The sequence below is a fragment of the Chiloscyllium punctatum genome, chromosome 2, assembly GCF_047496795.1.
Source record: "Chiloscyllium punctatum isolate Juve2018m chromosome 2, sChiPun1.3, whole genome shotgun sequence".
NCBI classification, from domain to species: domain Eukaryota; kingdom Metazoa; phylum Chordata; class Chondrichthyes; order Orectolobiformes; family Hemiscylliidae; genus Chiloscyllium; species Chiloscyllium punctatum.
Genome location: NC_092740.1, coordinates 60,229,771 through 60,254,358, shown reverse-complemented (window position 1 = coordinate 60,254,358; position 24,588 = coordinate 60,229,771). Strand labels below are relative to the sequence as shown.

At 62.7% G+C, this 24,588-nt stretch overlaps 1 protein-coding gene across 1 annotated transcript in view; it reads left to right on the top strand.

Annotated features, from left to right (window-relative positions):
- The first annotated feature begins 1,341 nt into the window (after positions 1-1,341).
- LOC140492303 (uncharacterized) overlaps positions 1,342-24,588 on the top strand; it is a 38,941-nt gene continuing 15,694 nt past the window's right edge. The window contains exons 1-4 of the mRNA XM_072591256.1: positions 1,342-1,575; positions 17,040-17,237; positions 22,615-22,824; positions 24,212-24,364. Of these exons, the coding sequence (XP_072447357.1) occupies positions 1,342-1,575; positions 17,040-17,237; positions 22,615-22,824; positions 24,212-24,364 (795 nt within the window). The remainder of the gene's footprint in view (positions 1,576-17,039; positions 17,238-22,614; positions 22,825-24,211; positions 24,365-24,588) is intronic.

Here is a 24,588-nt window from a genome sequence, read left to right as displayed (position 1 = left end):
CGAGCGCTCGCAAGAGAGAGAGCGCGAGAGAGAGCGAGAGAGCACGTGAGAGAGCGCGCAAGAGAGACAGTGTGAGAGAGAGAGCGAGAGAGCGCGAGAGTGAGATAGAGAGCGCGCAAGAGAGCGCGAGAGTGAGATAGAGAGCGCGTGAGAGACCGCGCGCGAGAGAGAGCGAGCGAGAGAATGCGCGAGAGAGAGCAAGAGAGCGTGCAAGAGAGAACATGCAAGAGAGAGCGTGCGAGAGAGCGCGCGCGTGAGAGCAAGAGAGCGCTAGAGAGAGAGCGCGAGAGAGGGAGAGTGAGAGAGCGTGGGAGAGAGAGAGTGTGGTGGAGAGAGAGCGCGCAAGAGCACGTGAGCGCGAGAGTGTGAGCACGAGAGAGCGTGTTCAAGCGAGAGTGCCAGAGAGTGCGCGCCAGAAAGAGTGAGAGTGAGCGCGCCAGAACGAGCGAGAGCGAGTGCGCGAGAGAGAGAGCGAGAGTGAGATAGAGAGCGCGCACGAGAGAGAGAGAGAGCGCGAGAGAGAGCGTGTGAGCGAGCGCGCGAGAGAGAGCGTGTGAGAGAGCGCACGCGAGAGAGAGCAAGAGAGCGCGAGAGAGAGAGCGCGAGAGAGAGAGCGCAAGAGAGAGAGCGCGAGAGAGAGAGCGCGAGAGAGCATGGGGGAGAGAGAGTGCAGTGGAGAGAGAGCGCGCAAGAGAACGTGAGCGAGAGAGTGAGCACGAGAGAGCGCGTGCAAGCGAGTGCGCCAGAGAGAGCACGCCAGAAAGAGTGAGAGCGAGCGCGCCAGAACGAGCGAGAGCGAGTGCGCAGAGAGAGAGAGAGCGAGAGTGAGATAGAGAGCGCGCGAGAGAGAGAGAGTGCGATAGAGAGCGAGAGAACGCGCGCCCGAGACAGAGAGCGAGAACACGCGGGAGAGAGAGAATGAGAGCGCGCGCGAGAGAGAGAGAGAGCAAGAGCGTGCGCGCAAGAGAGTGAGAGCTGCGCGCGAGAGAGAGCGAGAGAGCCTGAGCAAGAGAGCGAGCGAGAGAGAGCGCGTGAGAGAGAGCGAGAGAGAGTGCGTGAGAGAGAGCGAGAGAGAGCGCGTGAGAGAGCGCGAGAGAGAGCGCGAGAGAGAGCGTGAGAGAGAGCGTGAGAGAGAGCACGCAAGAGAGAGCACGCAAGAGAGAGCGCGCGAGAGAGTGCGTGAGAGAGCGCTAGAGAGCGCACGAAAGAGACAGAGAGACCGCGAGAAAGAGTGCCAGAGAGTGCGAGAGAGAGAGAGCACGGGAGAGAGAGCGCGCGGGAGAGAGAGAGCGCGGGAGAGAGAGCAAGAGCGTGCGCGTGAGAGAGAATGCGCGAGTGAGAATGAGCGAGAGAGCGCGAGCGAGAAAGAGCCCGCGCAAGAGAGCGCTAGAGAGCGTGCGCAAGAGAGTGCAAGAGAGCGCTAGAGAGCGCGCGCAAGAGAGCGCTAGAGAGCGCGCGCAAGAGAGCGCTAGAGATCACGTGCTAGAGAGCGCGCGCAAGAGAGCGCTAGAGAGCACGCCAGAGAGCGAGAGCACGAGAGAGAGCACGCAAGAGATAGAGCACGCAAGAGAGAGAGTGAGCGCGAGAGAGCGCGCGCGAGAGAGAGAGCGAGCGTGAGAGAGAGCGAGCGTGAGAGAGAGCGAGAGAGAGAGCGTGCAAGAGAGAGCGAGAGAGTGCACAAGTGAGATAGAGAGCGCGAGAGAGAGAGCGAGAGAGAGGGAGCGAGAGAGAGAGCAAGCGAGGAGAGAAAGAGCACGCGCAAGAGAGAGCGCGCGAGCGAGAGAGAGAGCGCGAGAGAGAGAGCGCGAGAGAGAGAGCGCGAGAGAGCACGCGCGCGCAAGAGAGTGCGCGAGAGAGAGCGCGCGAGAGAGCGAGCGTGAGAGAGAGAGCGTGAGAGAGAGAGCGCACGCGAGAGAGAGCGAGCGAGAAAGCGCGCGCGAGAGAGATAGCGAGCAAGAGAGACAGCGAGCGAGAGAGCGAGAGAGCGCGCGCGAGAGAGAGAGCGTGCGAGAGCGCGCGCGAGAGAGAGAGCCTGCGAGAGAGAGAGCGAGCGAGAGAGAGCGAGCGAGAGAGAGCGAGCGAGAGAGAGTGCGAGTGAGAGAGAGAGTGCGATAGAGAGCGAGAGAGCGCGCGCCCGAGACAGAGAGTGAGAGCGCGCGGGAGAGAAAGAATGAGAGCGCGCGCGAGAGAGAGAGCAAAAGCGTGAGCGCGAGAGAGTGAGAGCTGCGCGCGAGAGAGAGCGAGAGAGCCTGAGCAAGAGAGCGAGCGAGAGAGAGAGCGAGAGAGAGCGCGTGAGAGAGAGCGAGAGCGCGCGCGTGAGAGAGAGCAAGAGAGAGAGCGAGAGAGAGCACATGATAGAGAGCGCGCAAGAGAGAACGCGCAAGAGAGAGCGCGCGAGAGTGCTAGAGAGCGCACGAAAGAGACAGAGAGACCGCGAGAAAGAGCGCCAGAGAGTGCGAGAGAGAGAGAGCACGTGAGAGAGAGAGAGCGCGGGAGAGAGAGAGCGCGGGAGAGAGAGAGCGCGGGAGAGAGAGAGCGCGGGAGAGAGAGAACAAGAGCGTGCGCGTAAGAGAGAATTCGCGAGAGAGAATGAGCGAGCGAGAAAGAGCGCGAGCGAGAAAGAGCGCGCGCAAGAGAGCGCTAGAGAGCACGCGCAAGGGAGCGCTAGAGAGCGCATGCTAGAGAGCGCACGCAAGAGAGCGCTAGAGAGCACGCGCAAGAGAGCGCACCAGAGAGCGAGAGCGCGAGAGAGAGAGAGAGAGCACGCAAGAGACAGAGTGAGCGCGAGAGAGCCCACGCGAGAGAGAGCGAGCGTGAGAGATGGTGAGAGAGAGAGCGTGCAAGAGAGAGCGAGAGAGAGTGCACAAGTGAGATAGAGAGCGTGCGAGAGAGAGAGAGAGAGCGAGAGAGAGAATAAGCGAGGAGAGAAAGAGCACGCGCAAGAGAGAGCGCGCGAGCGAGAGAGAGAGCGCTAGAGAGAGAGCGCGCGCGCACATGGGAGAGAGAGCGCGTGAGAGCGCGCGAGAGAGAGAGCGCGAGAGAGAGAGCGCGAGAGAGAGAGCACGAGAGAGCACGCGCGCGCAAGAGAGTGCGCGCGAGAGAGAGCGAGAGAGAGCGAGAGAGAGAGCGTGAGAGAGCGAGCGTGAGAGAGCGAGCGTGAGAGAGAGAGCACGCGCGAGAGAGACAGCGAGCGAGAGAGCGTGCGAGAGAGCGCGCGCGAGAGCGAGCGAGAGAGAGCGCGAGCGAGAGAGAGCGCGAGCGAGAGAGAGAGCGAGCGAGAGAGCGCGCGCGAGAGAGACCGAGCGAGAGAGACAGCGAGCGAGAGAGCAAGAGAGCGCGCGCGAGAGAGAGAGCCTGCGAGAGAGAGAGCGAGTGAGAGTGTGAGAGAGAGAGCGCGTGCGAGGTAGAGAGCGGGTGAGAGAGCGCGCGCGAGAGGGAGAGAGAGCGAGCGCTTGAGAGAGAGCGAGCGAGAGAGATAGCGACCGCGCGAGGTAGAGAGCGAGCGCGAGAGGGAGAGCGAGCAAGAGAGCGCGATAGAGAGCGCAAGAGAGCGCGCGCGAGAGAGAGAGAGAGCACGCGCGAGGTAGAGAGCGAGCAAGAGAGCGCGCGCGAGAGGGAGAGCGAGCAAGAGAGCGCGCGCGAGAGGGAGAGCGCGCGAGAGGGAGAGCGAGCGAGAGAGTGAGCGCGCGCGAGAGAGAGCGCGCGAGAGAGAGAGCGAGCGAGCGAGAGAGTGCGATAGAGAGCGAGAGAGCGCACGCCCGAGACAGAGAGTGAGAGCGCGCGCGAGAGAGAGAGAGAGAGAGTAAGAGCGTGCGCGTGAGAGAGTGAGAGCTGCGCACGAGAGAGAGCGAGAGAGCCTGAGCAAGAGAGCGCGAGAGAGAGCGCGTGAGAGCGCGCGAGAGAGAGAGCGCGAGAGAGAGAGCACGAGAGAGCACGCGCGCGCAAGAGAGTGCGCGCGAGAGAGAGCGAGAGAGAGCGAGAGAGAGAGCGTGAGAGAGCGAGCGTGAGAGAGCGAGCGTGAGAGAGAGAGCACGCGCGAGAGAGACAGCGAGCGAGAGAGCGCGCGCGAGAGAGACAGCGAGCGAGAGAGCGTGCGAGAGAGCGCGCGCGAGAGAGCGAGCGAGAGAGAGAGAGCGCGAGCGAGAGAGAGAGTGCGATAGAGAGCGAGAGAGCGCGCGCCCGAGACAGAGAGCGAGAGCGCGCGGGAGAGAGAGAACGAGAGCGCGCACGAGAGAGAGAGAGAGAGATCGCGGGGGAGAGAGAGCGCGGGGGAGAGAGAGCGCTAGAGAGCGCGCGAAAGAGACAGAGAGACCACGAGAAAGAGCGCCAGAGAATGTGAGAGAGCGCGCGCAAGAGAGCGCGGGAGAGAGAGAGCGCGGGAGAGAGAGAGAGCAAGAGCGTGCGCGCGAGAGAGAATGAGCGAGACAGTGCGAGCGAGAGAGAGAATGCGCGAAAGAGAGAGTGAGAGAGAGCGCGCTAGAGAGCACTAGAGAGCGCGCTAGAGAGCACTAGAGAGCTCGCCAGAGAGTGCGCGAGTGAGATAGAGAGCGCGAGAGAGAGAGCGAGCGAGCGAGCGGGTGAGGAGAGAAAGAGCGCGCACAAGAGAAAGCGTGCGAGAGAGAGAGAGAGCTCGTGAGAGCGCGAGAGAGAGAGAGCACGTGAGAGAGCGAGCAAGAGAGAGAGCGCGAGAGAGATAGAGAGCGCGAGAGCAAGCGCGCGAGAGAGAGCGCATGAGAGAGTGTGCGAGAGAGAGAGCGCGAGAGAGCAAGCACGAGAGAGCGAGAGCGAGAGAGAGCGCGAGAGAGTGAGCGCAAGCGAGAGAGCGAGCGAGAGAGTGAGCGTGCGAGAGAGAGAGCGTGCGCGCGAGAGAGAGCGAGCGAGCGTGAGAGAGAGCGAGCGAGACCGCGAGAGAGAGCTCGAGAGAGAGCGCGAGAGAGAGCACGAGAGAGAGCGCGCGAAAGAGCGCACGAGAGAGCGAGCGAGAGAGTGAGCGAGCGAGAGAGAGTGAGAGCGAGAGAGCGAGCGCGCGAGAGAGCGAGCGAGTGAGAGAGTGAGAGAGTGAGCGAGCGAGCGAGAGAGTGCGCGAGAGTGAGCGAGCGCGAGAGAGAGCGCGCGAGAGAGAGCGCGCGAGAGAGAGAGAGCCTGCGAGAGAGAGAGCGAGCGAGAGAGAGCAAGCGAGAGAGAGAGTGCGATAGAGAGCGAGAGAGCGCACGCCCGAGACAGAGAGTGAGAGCGCGCGCGAGAGAGAGAGAGAGAGAGTAAGAGCGTGCGCGTGAGAGAGTGAGAGCTGCGCACGAGAGAGAGCGAGAGAGCCTGAGCAAGAGAGAGCGAGAGAGAGCGCGTGAGAGAGAGCGCGTGAGAGAGAGCGCGCAAGAGAGAGCGCGCGAGAGAGTGCGTGAGAGAGCGCTAGAGAGCGCACGAAAGAGACAGAGAGACTGCGAGAAAGAGTGCCAGAGAGCGCGAGAGAGAGAGAGCACGGGAGAGAGAGAGCGCGGGAGAGAGAGAGCGCGCAAGAGAGAGCGCGCGAGAGAGTGCGTGAGAGAGCGCTAGAGAGCGCACGAAAGAGACAGAGAGACTGCGAGAAAGAGTGCCAGAGAGCGCGAGAGAGAGAGAGCACGGGAGAGAGAGAGCGCGGGAGAGAGAGAGCGCGGGAGAGAGAGAGCGCGGGAGAGAGAGAACAAGAGCGTGCGCGCGAAAGAGAATGAGCGAGAGAGCGCGAACGAGAGAGCGCGAGCGAGAAAGAGCGCGCGCAAGAGAGCGCTAGAGAGCGCGCGCAAGAGAGCGCGCGCAAGAGAGCGCTAGAGAGCGCGCGCAAGAGAGCGCTAGAGAGCGCGTGCTAGAGAGCGCGAGCAAGAGAGCGCTAGAGAGCACGTGCAAGAGAGCGCTAGAGAGCGCGCCAGAGAGCGAGAGCACGAGAGAAAGAGAGAGAGAGCACGCAAGAGAGAGAGTGAGCGCGAGAGAGCGAGCGTGAGAGTGAGAGCGTGCAAGAGAGAGCGAGAGAGAGTGCACAAGTGAGATAGAGAGCACGAGAGAGAGAGCGCGTGAGAGAGAGAGAGAGAGAGAGAGCGAGAGAGAGAGCGAGAGAGAGAGCAAGCAAGGAGAGAAAGAGCGCGAGCGAGAGAAAGAGCGCGAGCGAGAGAGAGAGCGCAAGAGAGAGAGCGCGCGCGCACATGGGAGAGAGAGCGTGTGAGAGCGCGCGAGACAGCGAGCGAGAGAGAGAGCGCGAGAGAGAGAGCGCGAGAGAGAGAGCGCGAGAGAGAGCATGAGAGAGAGATCACGAGAGAGAGATCACGAGAGAGAGATCACGAGAGAGAGATCACGAGAGAGAGATCACGAGAGAGCACGCGCGCGCGAGAGAAAGCAAGAGAGAGAGCGCGAGAGAGCGAGCACGAGAGAGAGAGCGCGAGAGAGCGAGCGCGAGAGAGAGAGCGCGCGCAAGAGAGAGCGAGCGAGAGAGCGCGTGCGAAAGAGACAGCGAGCGAGAGAGCGCGCGTGAGAGAGACAGCAAGCGAGAGAGCGCGCGCGAGAGAGACAGCGAGCGAGAGAGACAGCGAGCGAGAGAGAGCAAGCGAGAGAGAGAGCGAGCGAGCGAAAGAGTGCGATAGAGAGCGAGAGAGAGCGCACCCGAGACAGAGAGCGAGAGCGCGCGGGAGAGAGAGAACGAGAGCACGCACGAGAGAGAGAGAGAGAGAGATCGCGGGGGAGAGAGAGTGCTAGAGAGCGCGCGAAAGAGACAGAGAGACCGCGAGAAAGAGCGCCAGAGAGTGTGAGAGAGACCGCGCAAGAGAGCGCGGGAGAGAGAGAGTGCGGGAGAGAGAGAGAGCAAGAGAGTGCGGGAGAGAGAGAGCAAGAGCGTGCGCGCGAGAGAGAATGAGCGAGACAATGCGTGAAAGAGAGAGTGAGAGAGAGCGCACGCTAGAGAGCACTAGAGAGCTCGCCAGAGAGTGAGAGAGAATGCACGAGTGAGAGAGAGTGCACGAGTGAGATAGAGAGCGCGAGAGAGAGAGCGCGGGAGAGAGAGAGAGAGAGCGAGCGAGCGGGTGAGGAGAGAAAGAGCGCGCGCAAGAGAGAGCGTGCGAGAGAGAGAGCGCGTGAGAGCGCGCGAGAGAGAGAGCGAGCGTGAGAGAGAGAGCGCGCGCAAGAGAGAGCGAGCGAGAGAGCGCGTGCGAAAGAGACAGCGAGCGAGAGAGCGCGCGTGAGAGAGACAGCAAGCGAGAGAGCGCGCGCGAGAGAGACAGCGAGCGAGAGAGACAGCGAGCGAGAGAGAGCAAGCGAGAGAGAGAGCGAGCGAGCGAAAGAGTGCGATAGAGAGCGAGAGAGAGCGCACCCGAGACAGAGAGCGAGAGCGCGCGGGAGAGAGAGAACGAGAGCACGCACGAGAGAGAGAGAGAGAGAGATCGCGGGGGAGAGAGAGTGCTAGAGAGCGCGCGAAAGAGACAGAGAGACCGCGAGAAAGAGCGCCAGAGAGTGTGAGAGAGACCGCGCAAGAGAGCGCGGGAGAGAGAGAGTGCGGGAGAGAGAGAGAGCAAGAGAGTGCGGGAGAGAGAGAGCAAGAGCGTGCGCGCGAGAGAGAATGAGCGAGACAATGCGTGAAAGAGAGAGTGAGAGAGAGCGCACGCTAGAGAGCACTAGAGAGCTCGCCAGAGAGTGAGAGAGAATGCACGAGTGAGAGAGAGTGCACGAGTGAGATAGAGAGCGCGAGAGAGAGAGCGCGGGAGAGAGAGAGAGAGAGCGAGCGAGCGGGTGAGGAGAGAAAGAGCGCGCGCAAGAGAGAGCGTGCGAGAGAGAGAGCGCGTGAGAGCGCGCGAGAGAGAGAGCGAGCGTGAGAGATGGCGAGAGCATGCAAGAGAGCGCGACAGAGAGTGCGCGAGTGAGATCGAGAGCGCGAGAGAGAGAGAGCGTGAGAGAGAGAGCGTGAGAGAGAGAGCGAGAGAGAGAGAGTGAGAGCGAGAGCGAGAGCGAGAGAGAGAGAGAGAGCAAGCGAGCGAGAAAGAGCGCGAGAGCGCGAGCGCTCGCAAGAGAGAGAGCGCAAGAGAGAGCGAGAGAGCACGTGAGAGAGCGCACAAGAGAGACAGTGTGAGAGAGAGAGCGAGAGAGCGCGAGAGTGAGATAGAGAGCGCGCAAGAGAGCGTGAGAGTGAGATAGAGAGCGCGTGAGAGACCGCGCGCGAGAGAGAGCGAGCGAGAGAATGCGCGAGAGAGAGCAAGAGAGCGTGCAAGAGAGAACGTGCGAGAGAGAGCGCGCGCGTGAGAGCAAGAGAGCGCTAGAGAGAGAGCGCGAGAGAGGGAGAGTGAGAGAGCGTGGGAGAGAGAGAGTGTCGTGGAGAGAGAGCGCGCAAGAGCACGTGAGCGCGAGAGTGTGAGCGCGAGAGTGTGAGCGCGAGAGAGCGTGTTCAAGCGAGAGTGCCAGAGAGTGCGCTCCAGAAAGAGTGAGAGTGAGCGCGCCAGAACGAGCGAGAGCGAGTGCGCGAGAGAGAGAGCGAGAGTGAGATAGAGAGCGCGAGAGAGAGAGAGAGAGAGCGCGAGAGAGAGCGTGTGAGCGAGAGCGCGAGAGAGAGCGTGTGAGAGAGCGCATGCGAGAGAGAGCAAGAGAGCGCGAGAGAGAGAGCGCGAGAGAGGGAGAGTGAGAGAGCATGGGGGAGAGAGAGTGCAGTGGAGAGAGAGCGCGCAAGAGCACGTGAGCGAGAGAGTGAGCGCGAGAGAGCGCGTGCAAGCAAGAGCGCCAGAGAGAGCACGCCAGAAAGAGTGAGAGCGAGCGCGCCAGAACGAGCGAGAGCGAGTGCGCAGAGAGAGAGAGAGAGCGAGAGTGAGATAGAGAGCGCGTGAGAGAGAGAGAATGCGATAGAGAGCGAGAGAACGCGCGCCCGAGACAGAGAGCGAGTGCGCGCGGGAGAGAGAGAATGAGAGCGCGCGCAAGAGAGAGAGAGAGAGCAAGAGCGTGCGCGCAAGAGAGTGAGAGCTGTGCGCGAGAGAGAGTGAGAGAGCCTGAGCAAGAGAGCGAGCGAGAGACAGCGCGTGAGAGAGAGCGAGAGAGAGCGCGTGAGAGAGAGCACGCAAGAGAGAGCACGCGAGAGAGTGCGTGAGAGAGCACTAGAGAGCGCACGAAAGAGACAGAGAGACCGCGAGAAAGAGCGCCAGAGAGTGCGAGAGAGAGAGAGCACGGGAGAGACAGAGCGCGGGAGAGAGAGAGCGCGGGAGAGAGAGAGCGCGGGAGAGAGAGAGCGCGGGAGAGAGAGAGCAAGAGCGGCCGCGTGAGAGAGAATGAGCGAGAGAGCGCGAGCGAGAAAGAGCCCGCGCAAGAGAGCGCTAGAGAGCGCGCGCAAGAGAATGCTAGAGAGCGCGCGCAAGAGAGCGCTAGAGAGCGCGCGCATGAGAGCGCTAGAGAGCACGCGCAAGAGAGCGCTGGAGAGCACGCGCAAGAGAGCGCTAGAGAGCGCGCCAGAGAGCGAGAGCACGAGAGAGAGAGAGAGAGCACGCAAGAGAGAGAGTGAGCGCGAGACAGCGCGCGCGAGAGAGCGCGCATGAGAGAGAGAGCGAGCGTGAGAGAGAGCGAGCGTGAGAGATGGTGAGAGAGAGAGCGTGCAAGAGAGAGTGAGAGAGAGTGCACAAGTGAGATAGAGAGTGCGCGAGAGAGAGTGCGAGAGAGAGAGCGCGAGAGAGAGCAAGCGAGGAGAGAAAGAGCACGCGCAAGAGAGAGCGCGAGAGAGCGAGCGAGAGAGAGAGCGTGAGAGAGAGAGCGTGAGAGAGCACGCGCGCGCAAGAGAGTGCGCGAGAGAGAGCGAGAGAGAGAGCGCGAGAGAGACAGCGAGCAAGAGAGCGCGCGCGAGAGAGACAGCGAGCGAGAGAGCGCGCGCGAGAGAGACAGCGAGCGAGAGAGCGCGCGCGAGAGAGACCGAGCGAGAGAGACAGCGAGCGAGAGAGCAAGAGAGCGCGCGCGAGAGAGAGAGCGTGCGAGAGCGCGTGCGAGAGAGAGAGCCTGCGAGAGAGAGAGCGAGTGAGAGTGTGAGAGAGAGAGCGCGTGCGAGGTAGAGAGCGGGTGAGAGAGCGCGCGCGAGAGGGAGAGAGAGCGAGCGCTTGAGAGAGAGCGAGCGAGAGAGAGAGCGACCGCGCGAGGTAGAGAGCGAGCGCGAGAGGGAGAGCGAGCAAGAGAGCGCGATAGAGAGTGCAAGAGAGCGCGCGCGAGAGAGAGAGAGAGCACGCGCGAGGTAGAGAGCGAGCAAGAGAGCGCGCGCGAGAGGGAGAGCGAGCAAGAGAGCGCGCGCGAGAGGGAGAGCGAGCAAGAGAGCGCGCGCGAGAGGGAGAGCGAGCGAGAGAGTGAGCGCGCGCGAGAGAGACCGCGCGAGAGAGAGAGCGAGCGAGAGAGAGAGCGAGCGAGAGAGAGAGCGAGCGAGAGAGAGAGCGAGCAAGAGAGAGAGCGAGCGAGAGAGAGCAAGCGAGAGAGAGAGCGAGCGCGCGAGGTAGAGAGCGAGCAAGAGAGCGCGCGCAAGAGGGAGAGAGAGCGAGAGAGGGGGAGAGAGCGAGAGAGCGCGCACGAGAGGGAGAGCGAGCAAGAGACTGTGAGAGAGCACGAGAGAGCGCGCGAGAGAGAGAGCGAGAGCGTGGCACGAGAGAGAGAGCGAGCGTGAGAGATGGCGAGAGCACGCAAGAGAGAGCGACAGAGAGTGCGCGAGAGAGAGAGAGAGAGAGAGAGAGCGAGAGAGAGAGAGCGAGCGAGCGAGAAAGCGAGCGCTCGCAAGAGAGAGAGCGCGAGAGAGAGCGAGAGAGCACGTGAGAGAGCGCGCAAGAGAGACAGTGTGAGAGAGAGAGCGAGAGAGCGCGAGAGTGAGATAGAGAGCGCGCAAGAGAGCGCGAGAGTGAGATAGAGAGCGCGTGAGAGACCGCGCGCGAGAGAGAGCGAGCGAGAGAATGCGCGAGAGAGAGCAAGAGAGCGTGCAAGAGAGAACATGCAAGAGAGAGCGTGCGAGAGAGCGCGCGCGTGAGAGCAAGAGAGCGCTAGAGAGAGAGCACGAGAGAGGGAGAGTGAGAGAGCGTGGGAGAGAGAGAGTGTGGTGGAGAGAGAGCGCGCAAGAGCACGTGAGCGCGAGAGTGTGAGCACGAGAGAGCGTGTTCAAGCGAGAGTGCCAGAGAGTGCGCGCCAGAAAGAGTGAGAGTGAGCGCGCCAGAACGAGCGAGAGCGAGTGCGCGAGAGAGAGAGAGAGCGCGAGAGAGAGCGTGTGAGCGAGCGCGCGGGAGAGAGCGTGTGAGAGAGCGCACGCGAGAGAGAGCAAGAGAGCGCGAGAGAGAGAGCGCGAGAGAGCATGGGGGAGAGAGAGTGCAGTGGAGAGAGAGCGCGCAAGAGAACGTTAGCGAGAGAGTGAGCACGAGAGAGCGCGTGCAAGCGAGAGCGCCAGAGAGAGCACGCCAGAAAGAGTGAGAGCGAGCGCGCCAGAACGAGCGAGAGCGAGTGCGCAGAGAGAGAGAGAGCGAGAGTGAGATAGAGAGCGCGCGAGAGAGAGAGAGTGCGATAGAGAGCGAGAGAACGCGCGCCCGAGACAGAGAGCGAGAACACGCGGGAGAGAGAGAATGAGAGCGCGCGCGAGAGAGAGAGAGAGCAAGAGCGTGCGCGCAAGAGAGTGAGAGCTGCGCGCGAGAGAGAGCGAGAGAGCCTGAGCAAGAGAGCGAGCGAGAGAGAGCGCGTGAGAGAGAGCGAGAGAGAGTGCGTGAGAGAGAGCGAGAGAGAGCGCGTGAGAGAGCGCGTGAGAGAGCGCGAGCGAGAGCGCGAGAGAGAGCGCGAGAGAGAGCGTGAGAGAGAGCACGCAAGAGAGAGCGCGCGAGAGAGTGCGTGAGAGAGCGCTAGAGAGCGCACGAAAGAGACAGAGAGACCGCGAGAAAGAGCGCCAGAGAGTGCGAGAGAGAGAGAGCACGGGAGAGAGAGCGCGCGGGAGAGAGAGAGCGCGGGAGAGAGAGCAAGAGCGTGCGCGTGAGAGAGAATGCGCGAGTGAGAATGAGCGAGAGAGCGCGAGCGAGAAAGAGCCCGCGCAAGAGAGCGCGAGAGAGCGCGCGCAAGAGAGCGCAAGAGAGCGCTAGAGAGCGCGTGCAAGAGAGCGCTAGAGAGCGCGCGCAAGAGAGCGCTAGAGAGCGCGCGCAAGAGAGCGCTAGAGATCACGTGCTAGAGAGCGCGCGCAAGAGAGTGCTAGAGAGCACGCGCAAGAGAGCGCGAGAGAGCGCGCCAGAGAGCGAGAGCACGAGCGAGAGCACGCAAGAGAGAGAGTGAGCGCGAGAGAGTGAGCGCGAGAGAGCGCGCGCGAGAGAGAGAGCGAGCGTGAGAGAGAGCGAGCGTGAGAGAGAGCGAGCGTGAGAGATGGTGAGAGAGAGAGCGTGCAAGAGAGAGCGAGAGAGTGCACAAGTGAGATAGAGAGCGCGAGAGAGAGAGAGCGAGAGAGAGAGAGCGAGAGAGAGAGAGCGAGAGAGAGAGCGAGAGAGAGAGCGAGAGAGGGAGCGAGAGAGAGAGCAAGCGAGGAGAGAAAGAGCACGCGCAAGAGAGAGCGCGCGAGCGAGAGAGCGCGAGAGAGCACGCGCGCGCAAGAGAGTGCGCGAGAGAGAGCGCGCGAGAGAGCGAGCGTGAGAGAGAGAGCGTGAGAGAGAGAGCGCGCGCGAGAGAGAGCGAGCGAGAAAGCGCGCGCGAGAGAGATAGCGAGCAAGAGAGACAGCGAGCGAGAGAGCGAGAGAGCGCGCGCGAGAGAGAGAGCGTGCGAGAGCGCGCGCGAGAGAGAGAGCGTGCGAGAGCGCTGCGCGCGAGAGAGAGCCTGCGAGAGAGAGCGAGCGAGAGAGAGCAAGTGAGAGAGAGCAAGCGAGAGAGAGTGCGAGTGAGAGAGAGAGTGCGATAGAGAGCGAGAGAGCGCGCGCCCGAGACAGAGAGTGAGAGCGCGCGGGAGAGAGAGAATGAGAGCGCGCGCGAGGGAGAGAGCAAAAGCGTGAGCGCGAGAGAGTGAGAGCTGCGCGCGAGAGAGAGCGAGAGAGCCTGAGCAAGAGAGCGAGCGAGAGAGAGCGCGCGAGAGAGAGCGAGAGAGAGCGCGTGAGAGAGAGCGAGAGCGCGCGCGTGAGAGAGAGCAAGAGAGAGCGCGTGAGAGAGAGAGCGAGAGAGAGCACATGATAGAGAGCGCGCAAGAGAGAACGCGCAAGAGAGAGCGCGCGAGAGTGCTAGAGAGCGCACGAAAGAGACAGAGAGACCGCGAGAAAGAGCGCCAGAGAGTGCGAGAGAGAGAGAGCACGAGAGAGAGAGAGCACGGGAGAGAGAGAGCGCGGGAGAGAGAGAGCGCGGGAGAGAGAGAGCGCTGGAGAGAGAGAGTGCGGGAGAGAGAGAGCGCGGGAGAGAGAGAACAAGAGCGTGCGCGTAAGAGAGAATTCGCGAGAGAGAATGAGCGAGCGAGAAAGAGCGCGCGCAAGAGAGCGCTAGAGAGCACGCGCAAGGGAGCGCTAGAGAGCGCGTGCTAGAGAGCGCGCGCAAGAGAGCGCTAGAGAGCACGCGCAAGAGAGCGCACCAGAGAGCGAGAGCGCGAGAGAGAGAGAGAGAGCACGCAAGAGACAGAGTGAGCGCGAGAGAGAGCGAGCGTGAGAGATGGTGAGAGAGAGAGCGTGCAAGAGAGAGCGAGAGAGAGTGCACAAGTGAGATAGAGAGCGTGCGAGAGAGAGAGAGAGAGCGAGAGAGAGAGCAAGCGAGGAGAGAAAGAGCACGCGCAAGAGAGAGCGCGCGAGCGAGAGAGAGAGCGCTAGAGAGAGAGCGCGCGCGCACATGGGAGAGAGAGCGCGTGAGAGCGCGCGAGAGAGAGAGCGCGAGAGAGAGCGCGAGAGAGAGAGCGCGAGAGAGAGAGCACGAGAGAGCACGCGCGCGCAAGAGAGTGCGCGAGAGAGAGCGCGCGAGAGAGAGCGAGAGAGAGAGCGTGAGAGAGCGAGCGTGAGAGAGCGAGCGTGAGAGAGAGAGCACGAGCAAGAGAGACAGCGAGCGAGAGAGCGCGCGCGAGAGAGACAGCGAGCGAGAGAGCGCGCGCGAGAGAGAGAGCGTGCGAGAGAGCGCGCGCGAGAGAGCGAGCGAGAGAGAGAGAGCGCGAGCGAGAGAGAGAGTGCGATAGAGAGCGAGAGAGCGCGCGAGGTAGAGAGCGAGCAAGAGAGCGCGCGCAAGAGGGAGAGCGAGCGAGAGAGCGCTCGCGAGAGGGAGAGCGAGCGAGAGAGGGAGAGCGAGCGAGAGAGCGCGATAGAGAGTGCAAGAGAGCGAGCGAGAGAGCGAGCGAGCGAGAGAGCGAGCGAGCGAGAGAGCGAGCGAGCGAGAGAGACCGAGCGCGTGAGGTAGAGAGCGAGCAAGAGAACGCGCGCAAGGGGGAGAGAGAGCGAGAGAGCGCGTGCGAGAGGGAGAGCGAGCGAGAGAGAGAGCGCGAGAGAGAGCGAGCGAGCGAGGAGAGAAAGAGCGCGCGCAAGAGAGCGCACGCAAGAGAGAGTGCGCGAGAGAGAGAGAGCGCTTGAGAGCGAGAGAGAGAGCGCGTGAGAGAGCGAGAGAGAGAGCGCGTGAGAGAGCGAGCGCGAGAGAGAGAGCTCGAGAGAGAGAGAGCGAGCGAGAGAGAGCGAGCGAGAGTGCGCGCAAGAGAGCGAGAGTGAGAGAGCGTGGGGGAGAGAGAGTGCAGTGGAGAGAGAGCACGCAAGCGGGCGAGGAGAGAAAGAACGCGCGCAAGAGAGAGCGCGCGCGAGAGAGAGAGCTCGTGAGAGTGCGCGAGAGAGAGTGCGCGAGAGAGAGTGCGCGAGAGAGAGGGCGTGAGAGAGAGGGCGTGCGAGAGAGAGTGCGCGAGAGAGTGCGCGAGAGAGAGTGCGCGAGAGAGAGTGCGCGAGAGAGTGCGCGAGAGAGAGTGCGCGCGAGAGAGTGCGCGCGAGAGAATGTGCGCGAGAGAGTGCGCGAGAGCGAGCGCGAGAGAGAGTGCGCAAGAGAGCGTGCGCGAGAGAGAGTGCGCGAGAGAGAGTGCGCGAGAGAGAGTGCGCGAGAGAGCGAGCGCAAGAGAGAGAGTGCACGAGAGAGTGCAAGAGAGCGAGCGAGAGAGCGAGCGAGCGAGAGAGACCGAGCGCGTGAGGTAGAGAGCGAGCAAGAGAACGCGCGCAAGAGGGAGAGAGAGCGAGAGAGCGCGCGCGAGAGGGAGAGCGAGCGAGAGAGAGAGCGCGAGAGAGAGCGAGCGAGCGAGGAAAGAGCGCGCGCAAGAGAGCGCACGCAAGAGAGAGCGCGCGAGAGAGAGAGAGCGCTTGAGAGCGAGAGAGAGAGCGAGAGAGCGAGCACGCGAGAGAGAGAGAGAGCGAGAGAGCGCGCGCGAGAGGGAGAGCGAGTGAGAGAGAGAGCGCGAGAGAGAGCGAGCGAGCGAGGAAAGAGCGCGCGCAAGAGAGCGCACGCAAGAGAGAGCGCGCGAGAGAGAGAGAGCGCTTGAGAGCGAGAGAGAGAGCGAGAGAGAGCGCGTGAGAGAGCGAGCGCGAGAGAGCGAGCGCGAGAGAGAGAGCTCGAGAGAGAGAGAGCGAGCGAGAGAGAGCGAGCGAGAGAGAGCGAGCGAGAGTGCGCGCGAGAGAGCGAGAGTGAGAGAGCGTGGGGGAGAGAGAGTGCAGTGGAGAGAGAGCACGCAAGCGGGCGAGGAGCGAAAAAACGCGCGCAAGAGAGAGCGCGCGCGAGAGAGAGAGCTTGTGAGAGCGAGCGCGAGAGAGAGAGCTCGTGAGAGCGAGCGCGAGAGAGTGCGCGAGAGAGAGTGCGCGAGAGAGAGTGCGCGAGAGAGAGGGCGTGAGAGAGCGAGCGCGAGAGAGAGTGCGCGAGAGAGTGCGCGAGAGAGAGTGCGCGAGAGAGCGAGCGCGAGAGAGAGTGCGCGAGAGAGAGTGCGCGAGAGAGAGTGCGTGAGAGAGTGCGCGAGGGAGTGCGCGAGAGAGAGTGCGCGAGAGAGCGAGCGCGAGAGAGCGAGCGCGAGAGAGAGAGTGCACGAGAGAGCGAGCGCGAGAGAGCGCGTGAGTAAGAGAGAGCGAGCGCGAGAGAGCGCGTGCGAGCGAGAGCATCAGAGAGAGCGCCAGAAAGAGTGAGAGCGAGCGCGCCAGAACGAGCGAGAGCGATTGCGCGAGAGAGAGAGAGAGAGAGAGCGATAGAGAGCAAGAGAGCACGTGAGAGAGAGCGAGAGCTGCGCGCGAGAGAGAGCGAGAGAGCCTGAGCAAGAGAGCGAGCGAGAGAGAGAGCGCGGGAGAGAGAGAGCAAGAGCATGCGCGCGAGAGAGAATGCGCGAGAGAGTGTGAGCGAAAGAGAGAATGTGCGAGAGAGCGCGCTAGAGAGCGCACGCAAGAGAGCACTAGAGAGCGCGCGCAAGAGAGCGCTAGAGAGCTCGCCAGAGAGCGAGAGAGAGTGCGCGAGTGAGATAGAGAGCGCGAGAGAGAGAGAGAGAGCGCGCGAGACAGAGAGAGAGAGAGAGAGAGCAGGAGAGCACGCGCGAGAGACAGAGCGTGCGAGAGAGACCAAGCGAGAGAGCGCGTGAGAGAGCGAGCGAGAGAGAGAGCACGAGAGAGAGCGCGAGAGAGAGCACACGAGAGAGAGAGCGCGAGAGAGTGAGTGCGAGAGAGTGAGCGCGAGAGAGCGCGAGCGAGAGCGAGAGAGAGAGCGTGAGCGAGAGATAGCGCGAGCGAGAGATAGCGCGAGCGAGAGATAGCGCGAGCGAGAGATAGCGCGAGAGAGTGCACAAGAGCACGTGAGCGAGAGAGTGAGCGCGAGAGAGTGAGCGCGAGAGAGTGAGCGCGAGAGAGCGAGCGCGACAGAGCGAGCGCGAGAGAGAGCGCGAGAGCGCGCGTGCGAGAGAGAGAGTGAGAGAGCACGGGAGAGAGAGCACGGGGGAGGGAAAGAGTGCACGAAAGCACGTGAGCAAGAGAGAGCGCGCGCGAGAGAGACAGCGCGCGAGAGAGCGAGCAATAGAGAGCAAGCGAAAGAGAGTGACAGAGCGTGTAAGAGAGTGCGCGAGAGCGCGTGAGAGCACGTGAGAGAGCGAGCGAGAGAGCGAGCACGAGAGAGAGCACGAGAGCGAGCGCGAGAGAGAGCGCGAGAGAGAGCGAGAGAGAGAGCGAGAGAGAGCGCACGAGAGAACGCGAGAGAACGCGAGAGAGAGAGCGCGAGAGAGAGAGCGCGAGAGAGAGAGAGAGCGCGAGCGAGAGCGAGAGAGAGAGCGCGAGCGAGAGATAGCGCGAGAGAGAGAGCGCGCGCAAGAGAAAGAGCGAGAGAGAGAGAGCGTGCGAGAGAGCGCGCGCGAGAGAGCGAGCGAGCAAGAGCGAGAGAGACAGAGAGCGAGAGAGCGCGCGCGAGAGAGAGAGCGAGCGAGAGCGAGAGAGAGAGAGAGCGAGAGAGCGCGCGAGTGAGATAGAGAGCGTGTGAGAGAGCGCGCGCGAGACAGAGAGTGTGCGAGAGAGAGCGCGCGAGAGAGAAAGCGAGCGAGAGAGAGCGCGCGCGAGAGAGAGAGCGAGAGAGAGAGCGAGAGAGAGAGAGCGTGCGAGAGAGTGCGCGCGAGAGAGTGCGCGCGAGAGAGAGAGCGAGCGAGAGAGAGAGCGAGCGAGAGCGAGAGAGACAGAGAGCGAGAGAGCGCGCGCGAGAGAGTGAGCGAGAGAGACAGCGAGCGAGAAAGAGAGCGAGAGAGCGCGCGAGTGAGATAGAGAGCGTGCGAGAGAGCCCGCGCGAGCGAGAGAGAGAGCGAGCGAGAGCGTGCACTAGAGAGAGAGCGTGCGATAGCGCGCGCGAGACAGAGAGCGTGCGAGAGAGAGCGCGCGAGAGAGAGAGCGAGAGATAGCGCGCGAGAGAGAGAGCGAGCGAGAGAGCGAGCGAGAGCGAGAGCGCGAGAACGAGAGCGCGAGAACGAGAGCGCGAGAACGAGAGCGCGAGAACGAGAGCGCGCGCGCGAGCGAGAGAGAGCGAGCGAGAGCACGCGCGAAAGAGAGAGCGTGCGATAGCGCGCGCGAGACAGAGAGCGTGCGATAGCGCGCGCGAGACAGAGAGCGTGCGAGAGACAGCGTGCGAGAGAGAGCACGCGAGAGAGAGAGCGCTAGAGAGTGCACGAGAGAGAGAGTGCGGGGAGAGAGAGCGCGCGAGAGCACGTGAGCGAGAGAGCGAGCGCGAGAGAGCGCGCGAGAGCACGTGAGCGAGACAGCGAACGAGAGAGAGCGTGCGAGAGCGAGAGAGCAAGAGAGCGTGCGCGTGAGAGAGAGAGAGAGAGAGAGCACAGGAGAGAGCGCGCGGGGGAGGGAAAGAGCGTACAAGAGCACTTGAGCGAGAGAGAGAGCGCGAGAGAGTGCGAGCGAGAGAGAGAGCCAGAGAGCGCGCGAGTGAGATAGAGAGCGTGCGAGAGAGAGAGCGTTCGAGAGAGAGAGCGAGCGAGAGAGCGCAAGCGAGTGAGCGCGCGCGAGAGCGTGCGCGCGAGAATGAGCGAGAGAGCACGAGCGAGAGAATGCACGAGAGAGTGCGAGAGAGCGCGCGCAAGAGAGCGCACGAGTGAGATAGTGAGTGCGAGAGAGACTGAGAGTGAGAGAGCATGCGAGAGAGCGCGTGTGAGAGACCGCGCGCGAGAGAGAGCAAGAGAGCGCTAGAGAGATAGCTCGAGAGAGGGAGAGTGAGAGAACGTGGGAGAGAGAGAGTGCGGTGGAGAGAGAGGGCGCGCGAGAGCACGTGAGCGAGAGAGCGCGTGAGAGCGAGAGCGTCAGAGAGAGCGCCAGAAAGAGTGAGAGCGAGCGCGCCAGAACGAGCGAGAGCGAGTGCGCGAGAGCGAGTGCGCGAGAGAGAGAGCGCGAGAGAGAGAGAGCGATAGAGAGCAAGAGAGCGCGTGCGAGAGAGCGCGCACGCAAGAGAGAGAGCGAGAGCGCGCGGGAGAGAGGGAATGAGAGCTCGCGCGAGAGAGAGCAAGAGCGTGCGCACGAGAGAGCGAGAGCTGCGCGCGAGAGAGAGCAAGAGAGCCTGAGCAAGAGAGCGAGCGAGAGAGAGAGCGCGGGAGAGAGAGAGAGAGCAAGAGCATGCGCGCGAGAGAGAATGCACGAGAGAGTGCGAGCGAAAGAGAGAATGTGCGAGAGAGCGCGCGCTAGAGAGCGCACGCAAGAGAGCACTAGAGAGCGCGCGCAAGAGAGCGCTAGAGAGCTCGCCAGAGAGCGAGAGAGAGTGCGCGAGTGAGATAGAGAGCGCGAGAGAGAGAGAGAGAGAGAGAGAGAGAGCGCGTGAGACAGAGAGAGAGCGAGAGAGAGAGAGAGCGCGCAAGAGAGAGAGAGAGAGAGAGAGCGTGAGAGAGCGCGCGAGTGAGAGAGAGCGTGCGAGAGAGAGCAAGCGAGAGAGAGAGCGAGTGAGAGAGCGCACGCGCACATGGGAGAGAGAGCGTGTGAGATAGCGAGCGAGAGCGCGAGCACGAGACAGAGCGCGAGACACAGCGCGAGACAGAGCGAGAGACAGAGCGAGAGACAGAGCGAGAGACAGAGCGTGAGAGAGTGAGAGAGAGAGCGCGCGCGAGAGAGAGAGAGCGAGAGAGAGAGCGCGCGAGAGAGAGAGAGAGCGAGCGCGAGAGAGAGAGAGGGCGAGAGAGCGAGAGAGAGAGAGAGAGCGAGCGCACGAGAGAGAGAGAGAGCGAGAGCGCGAGAGAGAGAGAGAGCGAGAGAGAGCGAGAGAGAGAGAGAGAGAGCGCGAGAGAGCGCGCGAGAGCGCGAGAGAGAGAGAGAGAGCGAGAGAGAGCGAGAGAGAGAGAGAGAGAGAGAGAGCGCGAGAGAGAGAGCGAGCGAGAGAGCGAGCGAGAGAGCGAGAGGACGCGAGCGATCGATCGCGAGCGCGAGAGAGAGAGAGCGAGCGAGAGAGCACGAGCGAGCGAGAGAGCACGAGCGCGCGAGAGAGCGCACGAGAGAGCGAGAGCAAGCAAGAGCACGCGCGAGAGAGAGAGCGAGCGAGAGCGTGCGCTAGCAAGAGAGCGCGCGCGAGAGAGAGCGCGCGTGAGAGAGAGTGCGCGAGAGAGAGAGCACGAGAGAGAGAGCCCTGGAGAGTGCACGAGAGAGAGAGTGCAGGGAGAGAGAGCGCGCGAGAGCACGTGAGCAAGAGAGCGATCGAGAGAGAGCGCGCGAGAGCAAGCGAGCGTACGCGAGAGAGAGAGAGCACGGGAGAGAGCGCGCGGGGGAGGGAAAGAGCGTACAAGAGCACTTGAGCGAGAGAGAGAGCGCGAGAGAGCGAGAGAGCGCGCGAGTGAGATAGAGAGCGTGCGAGAGAGTGCACGCGAGAGAGAGAGCGAGAGAGCACGCGAGTGAGATAGAGCGCGTGCAAGCGAGAGCGCCAGAGAGAGCGCGCCAGAAAGAGTGAGAGCGAGCGCGCCAGAACGAGCGAGAGCGAGTGCGCAGAGAGAGAGAGCGAGAGTGAGATAGAGAGCGCGAGAGAGAGCACGTGAGAGAGAGCAAGAGTGCGCTAGAGTGAGCACAAGAGAGCGAGCACAAGAGAGTGTGTGAGAGAGCGCTAGAGAGCGCACGAAAGAGACAGAGAGACCGTGAGAAAGAGTGCCAGAGAGTGTGAGAGAGAGCGCGCGAGAGAGAGCGCGAGAGTGCGAGAGCGCCCGTGCGAGAGAGAGAGTGAGAGTGCACGGGAGAGAGAGCGCGGGGGACGGAAAGAGCGCACGAGAGCACGTGAGCAAGAGAGAGAGCGCGAGAGAGCGCGAGCGAGAGAGCGAGCGACAGAGCGCGTGAGTGAGATAGAGAGCGTGCGAGTGAGAGAGCGCGAGAGAGAGAGAGCACGAGAGAGAGAGTGCAATAGAGAGCGAGAGAGCGCGCGCGAGAGAGTGCGCGCCCGAGACAGAGAGCGAGAGCGCGCGCGAGAGAGAGGGAGAGAGTGAGAGAGAGTGAGCGAGCACGGGAAAGAGAGCGCGGGGGAGGGAAAGAGCGCACGAGAGCACGTGAGCGAGAGAGAGCGCGAGAGAGCGACAGAGCGCGCGAGTGAGATAGAGAGCGCGCGAGTGAGAGAGAGCACAAGAGAGAGAGTGCAATAGAGAGTGAGAGAGCGCGCGCCCGAGACAGAGAGCGAGAGCGCGCATGCGAGAGAGAGAGAGAGAGCGAGAGACAGAGAGAGAGAGAGAGAGCATGAGAGAGACTACGCGAGAGAGCGCACAAGAGAGCGCAAGCGAGAGAGCGCGCACGAGAGGGAATGCGCGAGAGCGTGCGCGCGAGAATGAGCGAGAGAATGCACGAGAGAGTGCAAGAGAGCGCACGAGTGAGATAGCGAATGCGAGAGAGAGTGAAAGAGCATGCGAGAGAGCGCGTGCAAGAGAGAGCGCGCGAGAGAGAGCGCGCGAGAGAGAGAGCACGAGAGAGGGAGAGTGAGAGAGCGTGGGAGAGAGAGAGTGTGGTGGAGAGAGAGAGCGCGCGAGAGCACGTGAGTGAGAGAGCGCGTGCGAGAGAGCGCGTGCGAGCGAGAGCATCAGAGAGAGCGCCAGAAAGAGTGAGAGCGAGCGCGCCAGAACGAGCGAGAGCGATTGCGCGAGAGAGAGAGAGAGAGAGAGCGATAGAGAGCGATAGAGAGCAAGAGAGCGCGTGAGAGAGAGCGAGAGCTGCGCGCGAGAGAGAGCGAGAGAGCCTGAGCAAGAGAGCGAGCGAGAGAGAGAGCGCGGGAGAGAGAGAGCAAGAGCATGCGCGCGAGAGAGAATGCGCGAGAGAGTGTGAGCGAAAGAGAGAATGTGCGAGAGAGCGCGCTAGAGAGCGCACGCAAGAGAGCACTAGAGAGCGCGCGCAAGAGAGCGCTAGAGAGCTCGCCAGAGAGCGAGAGAGAGTGCGCGAGTGAGATAGAGAGCGCGAGAGAGAGAGAGAGAGCGCGCGAGACAGAGAGAGAGAGAGAGAGAGTGCAGGAGAGCGCGCGCGAGAGACAGAGCGTGCGAGAGAGACCAAGCGAGAGAGCGCGTGAGAGAGCGAGCGAGAGAGAGAGCACGAGAGAGAGCGCGAGAGAGAGCACACGAGAGAGCACACGAGAGAGAGAGCGCGAGAGAGTGAGCGCGAGAGAGCGCGAGCGAGAGCGAGAGAGAGAGCGTGAGCGAGAGATAGCGCGAGCGAGAGATAGCGCGAGCGAGAGATAGCGCGAGCGAGAGATAGCGCGAGCGAGAGATAGCGCGAGCGAGAGATAGCGCGAGCGAGAGATAGCGCGAGAGAGTGCACAAGAGCACGTGAGCGAGAGAGTGAGCGCGAGAGAGTGAGCGCGAGAGAGCGAGCGCGACAGAGCGAGCGCGAGAGAGAGCGCGAGAGCGCGCGTGCGAGAGAGAGAGTGAGAGAGCACGGGAGAGAGAGCACGGGGGAGGGAAAGAGCGCACGAGAGCACGTGAGCAAGAGAGAGCGCGCGCGAGAGAGACAGCGCGCGAGAGAGCGAGCGATAGAGAGCAAGCGAAAGAGAGTGACAGAGCGTGTAAGAGAGTGCGCGAGAGCGCGTGAGAGCACGTGAGAGAGCGAGCGAGAGAGCGAGCACGAGAGAGAGCACGAGAGCGAGCGCGAGAGAGAGCGCGAGAGAGAGCGCGAGAGAGAGCGAGAGAGAGCGCACGAGAGAACGCGAGAGAACGCGAGAGAACGCGAGAGAGAGAGCGCGAGAGAGAGAGCGCGAGAGAGAGAGCGCGAGAGAGAGAGAGAGCGCGAGCGAGAGCGAGAGAGAGAGCGAGAGAGAGAGCGCGAGCAAGAGATAGCGCGAGAGAGAGAGCGCGCGCAAGAGAAAGAGCGAGAGAGAGAGAGCGTGCGAGAGAGCCGCGCGCGAGAGAGCGAGCGAGCAAGAGCGAGAGAGACAGAGAGCGAGAGAGCGCGCGCGAGAGAGAGAGCGAGCGAGAGCGAGAGAGAGAGAGAGCGAGAGAGCGCGCGAGTGAGATAGAGAGCGTGTGAGAGAGCGCGCGCGAGAGAGAGCGTGCGATAGCGCGCGCGAGACAGAGAGTGTGCGAGAGAGAGCGCGCGAGAGAGAGAGCGAGCGAGAGAGAGCGCGCGCGAGAGAGAGAGCGAGAGAGAGAGTGCGTGCGAGAGAGTGCGCGCGAGAGAGAGAGCGAGCGAGAGAGAGAGAGCGAGCGAGAGCGAGAGAGACAGAGAGCGAGAGAGCGCGCGCGAGAGAGAGAGCGAGCGAGAGAGACAGCGAGCGAGAAAGAGAGCGAGAGAGCGCGCGAGTGAGATAGAGAGCGTGCGAGAGAGCCCGCGCGAGCGAGAGAGAGAGCGAGCGAGAGCGTGCACTAGAGAGAGAGCGTGCGATAGCGCGCGCGAGACAGAGAGCGTGCGAGAGAGAGCGTGCGAGAGAGAGAGCGAGAGATAGCGCGCGAGAGAGAGAGCGAGCGAGAGAGCGAGCGAGAGCGAGAGCGCGAGAACGAGAGCGCGAGAACGAGAGCGCGAGAACGAGAGCGCGCGCGCGAGCGAGAGAGAGCGAGCGAGAGCACGCGCGAAAGAGAGAGCGTGCGATAGCGCGCGCGAGACAGAGAGCGTGCGATAGCGCGCGCGAGACAGAGAGCGTGCGAGAGACAGCGTGCGAGAGAGAGCACGCGAGAGAGAGAGCGCTAGAGAGTGCACGAGAGAGAGAGTGCGGGGAGAGAGAGCGCGCGAGAGCAACGTGAGCGAGAGAGCGAGCGCGAGAGAGCGCGCGAGAGAGCGCGCGAGAGCACTGTGAGCGAGACAGCGAACGAGAGAGAGCGTGCGAGAGCGAGAGAGCAAGAGAGCGTGCGCGTGAGAGAGAGAGAGAGAGAGAGCACAGGAGAGAGCGCGCGGGGGAGGGAAAGAGCGTACAAGAGCACTTGAGCGAGAGAGAGAGCGCGAGAGAGTGCGAGCGAGAGAGAGAGCCAGAGAGCGCGCGAGTGAGATAGAGAGCGTGCGAGAGAGAGAGCGTTCGAGAGAGAGAGCGAGCGAGAGAGAGAGAGCGAGAGAGCATGAGAGAGAGCACGCGAGAGAGCGCAAGCGAGTGAGCGCGCGCGAGAGCGTGCGCGCGAGAATGAGCGAGAGAGCACGAGCGAGAGAATGCACGAGAGAGTGCGAGAGAGCGCGCGCAAGAGAGCGCACGAGTGAGATAGTGAGTGCGAGAGAGACTGAGAGTGAGAGAGCATGCGAGAGAGCGCGTGCGAGAGACCGCGCGCGAGAGAGAGCAAGAGAGCGCTAGAGAGATAGCTCGAGAGAGGGAGAGTGAGAGAACGTGGGAGAGAGAGAGTGCGGTGGAGAGAGAGGGCGCGCGAGAGCACGTGAGCGAGAGAGCGCGTGAGAGCGAGAGCGTCAGAGAGAGCGCCAGAAAGAGTGAGAGCGAGCGCGCCAGAACGAGCGAGAGCGATGTGCGCGAGAGCGAAGTGCGCGAGAGCGATGTGCGCGAGAGAGAGAGCGCGAGAGAGAGAGAGAGCGATAGAGAGCAAGAGAGCGCGTGCGAGAGAGCGCGCACGCAAGAGAGAGAGCGAGAGCGCGCGGGAGAGAGGGAATGAGAGCTCGCGCGAGAGAGAGCAAGAGCGTGCGCACGAGAGCGCGAGAGCTGCGCGCGAGAGAGAGCAAGAGAGCCTGAGCAAGAGAGCGAGCGAGAGAGACGAGCGCGGGGAGAGAGAGAGAGAGCAAGAGCATGCGCGCGAGAGAGAATGCACGAGAGAGTGCG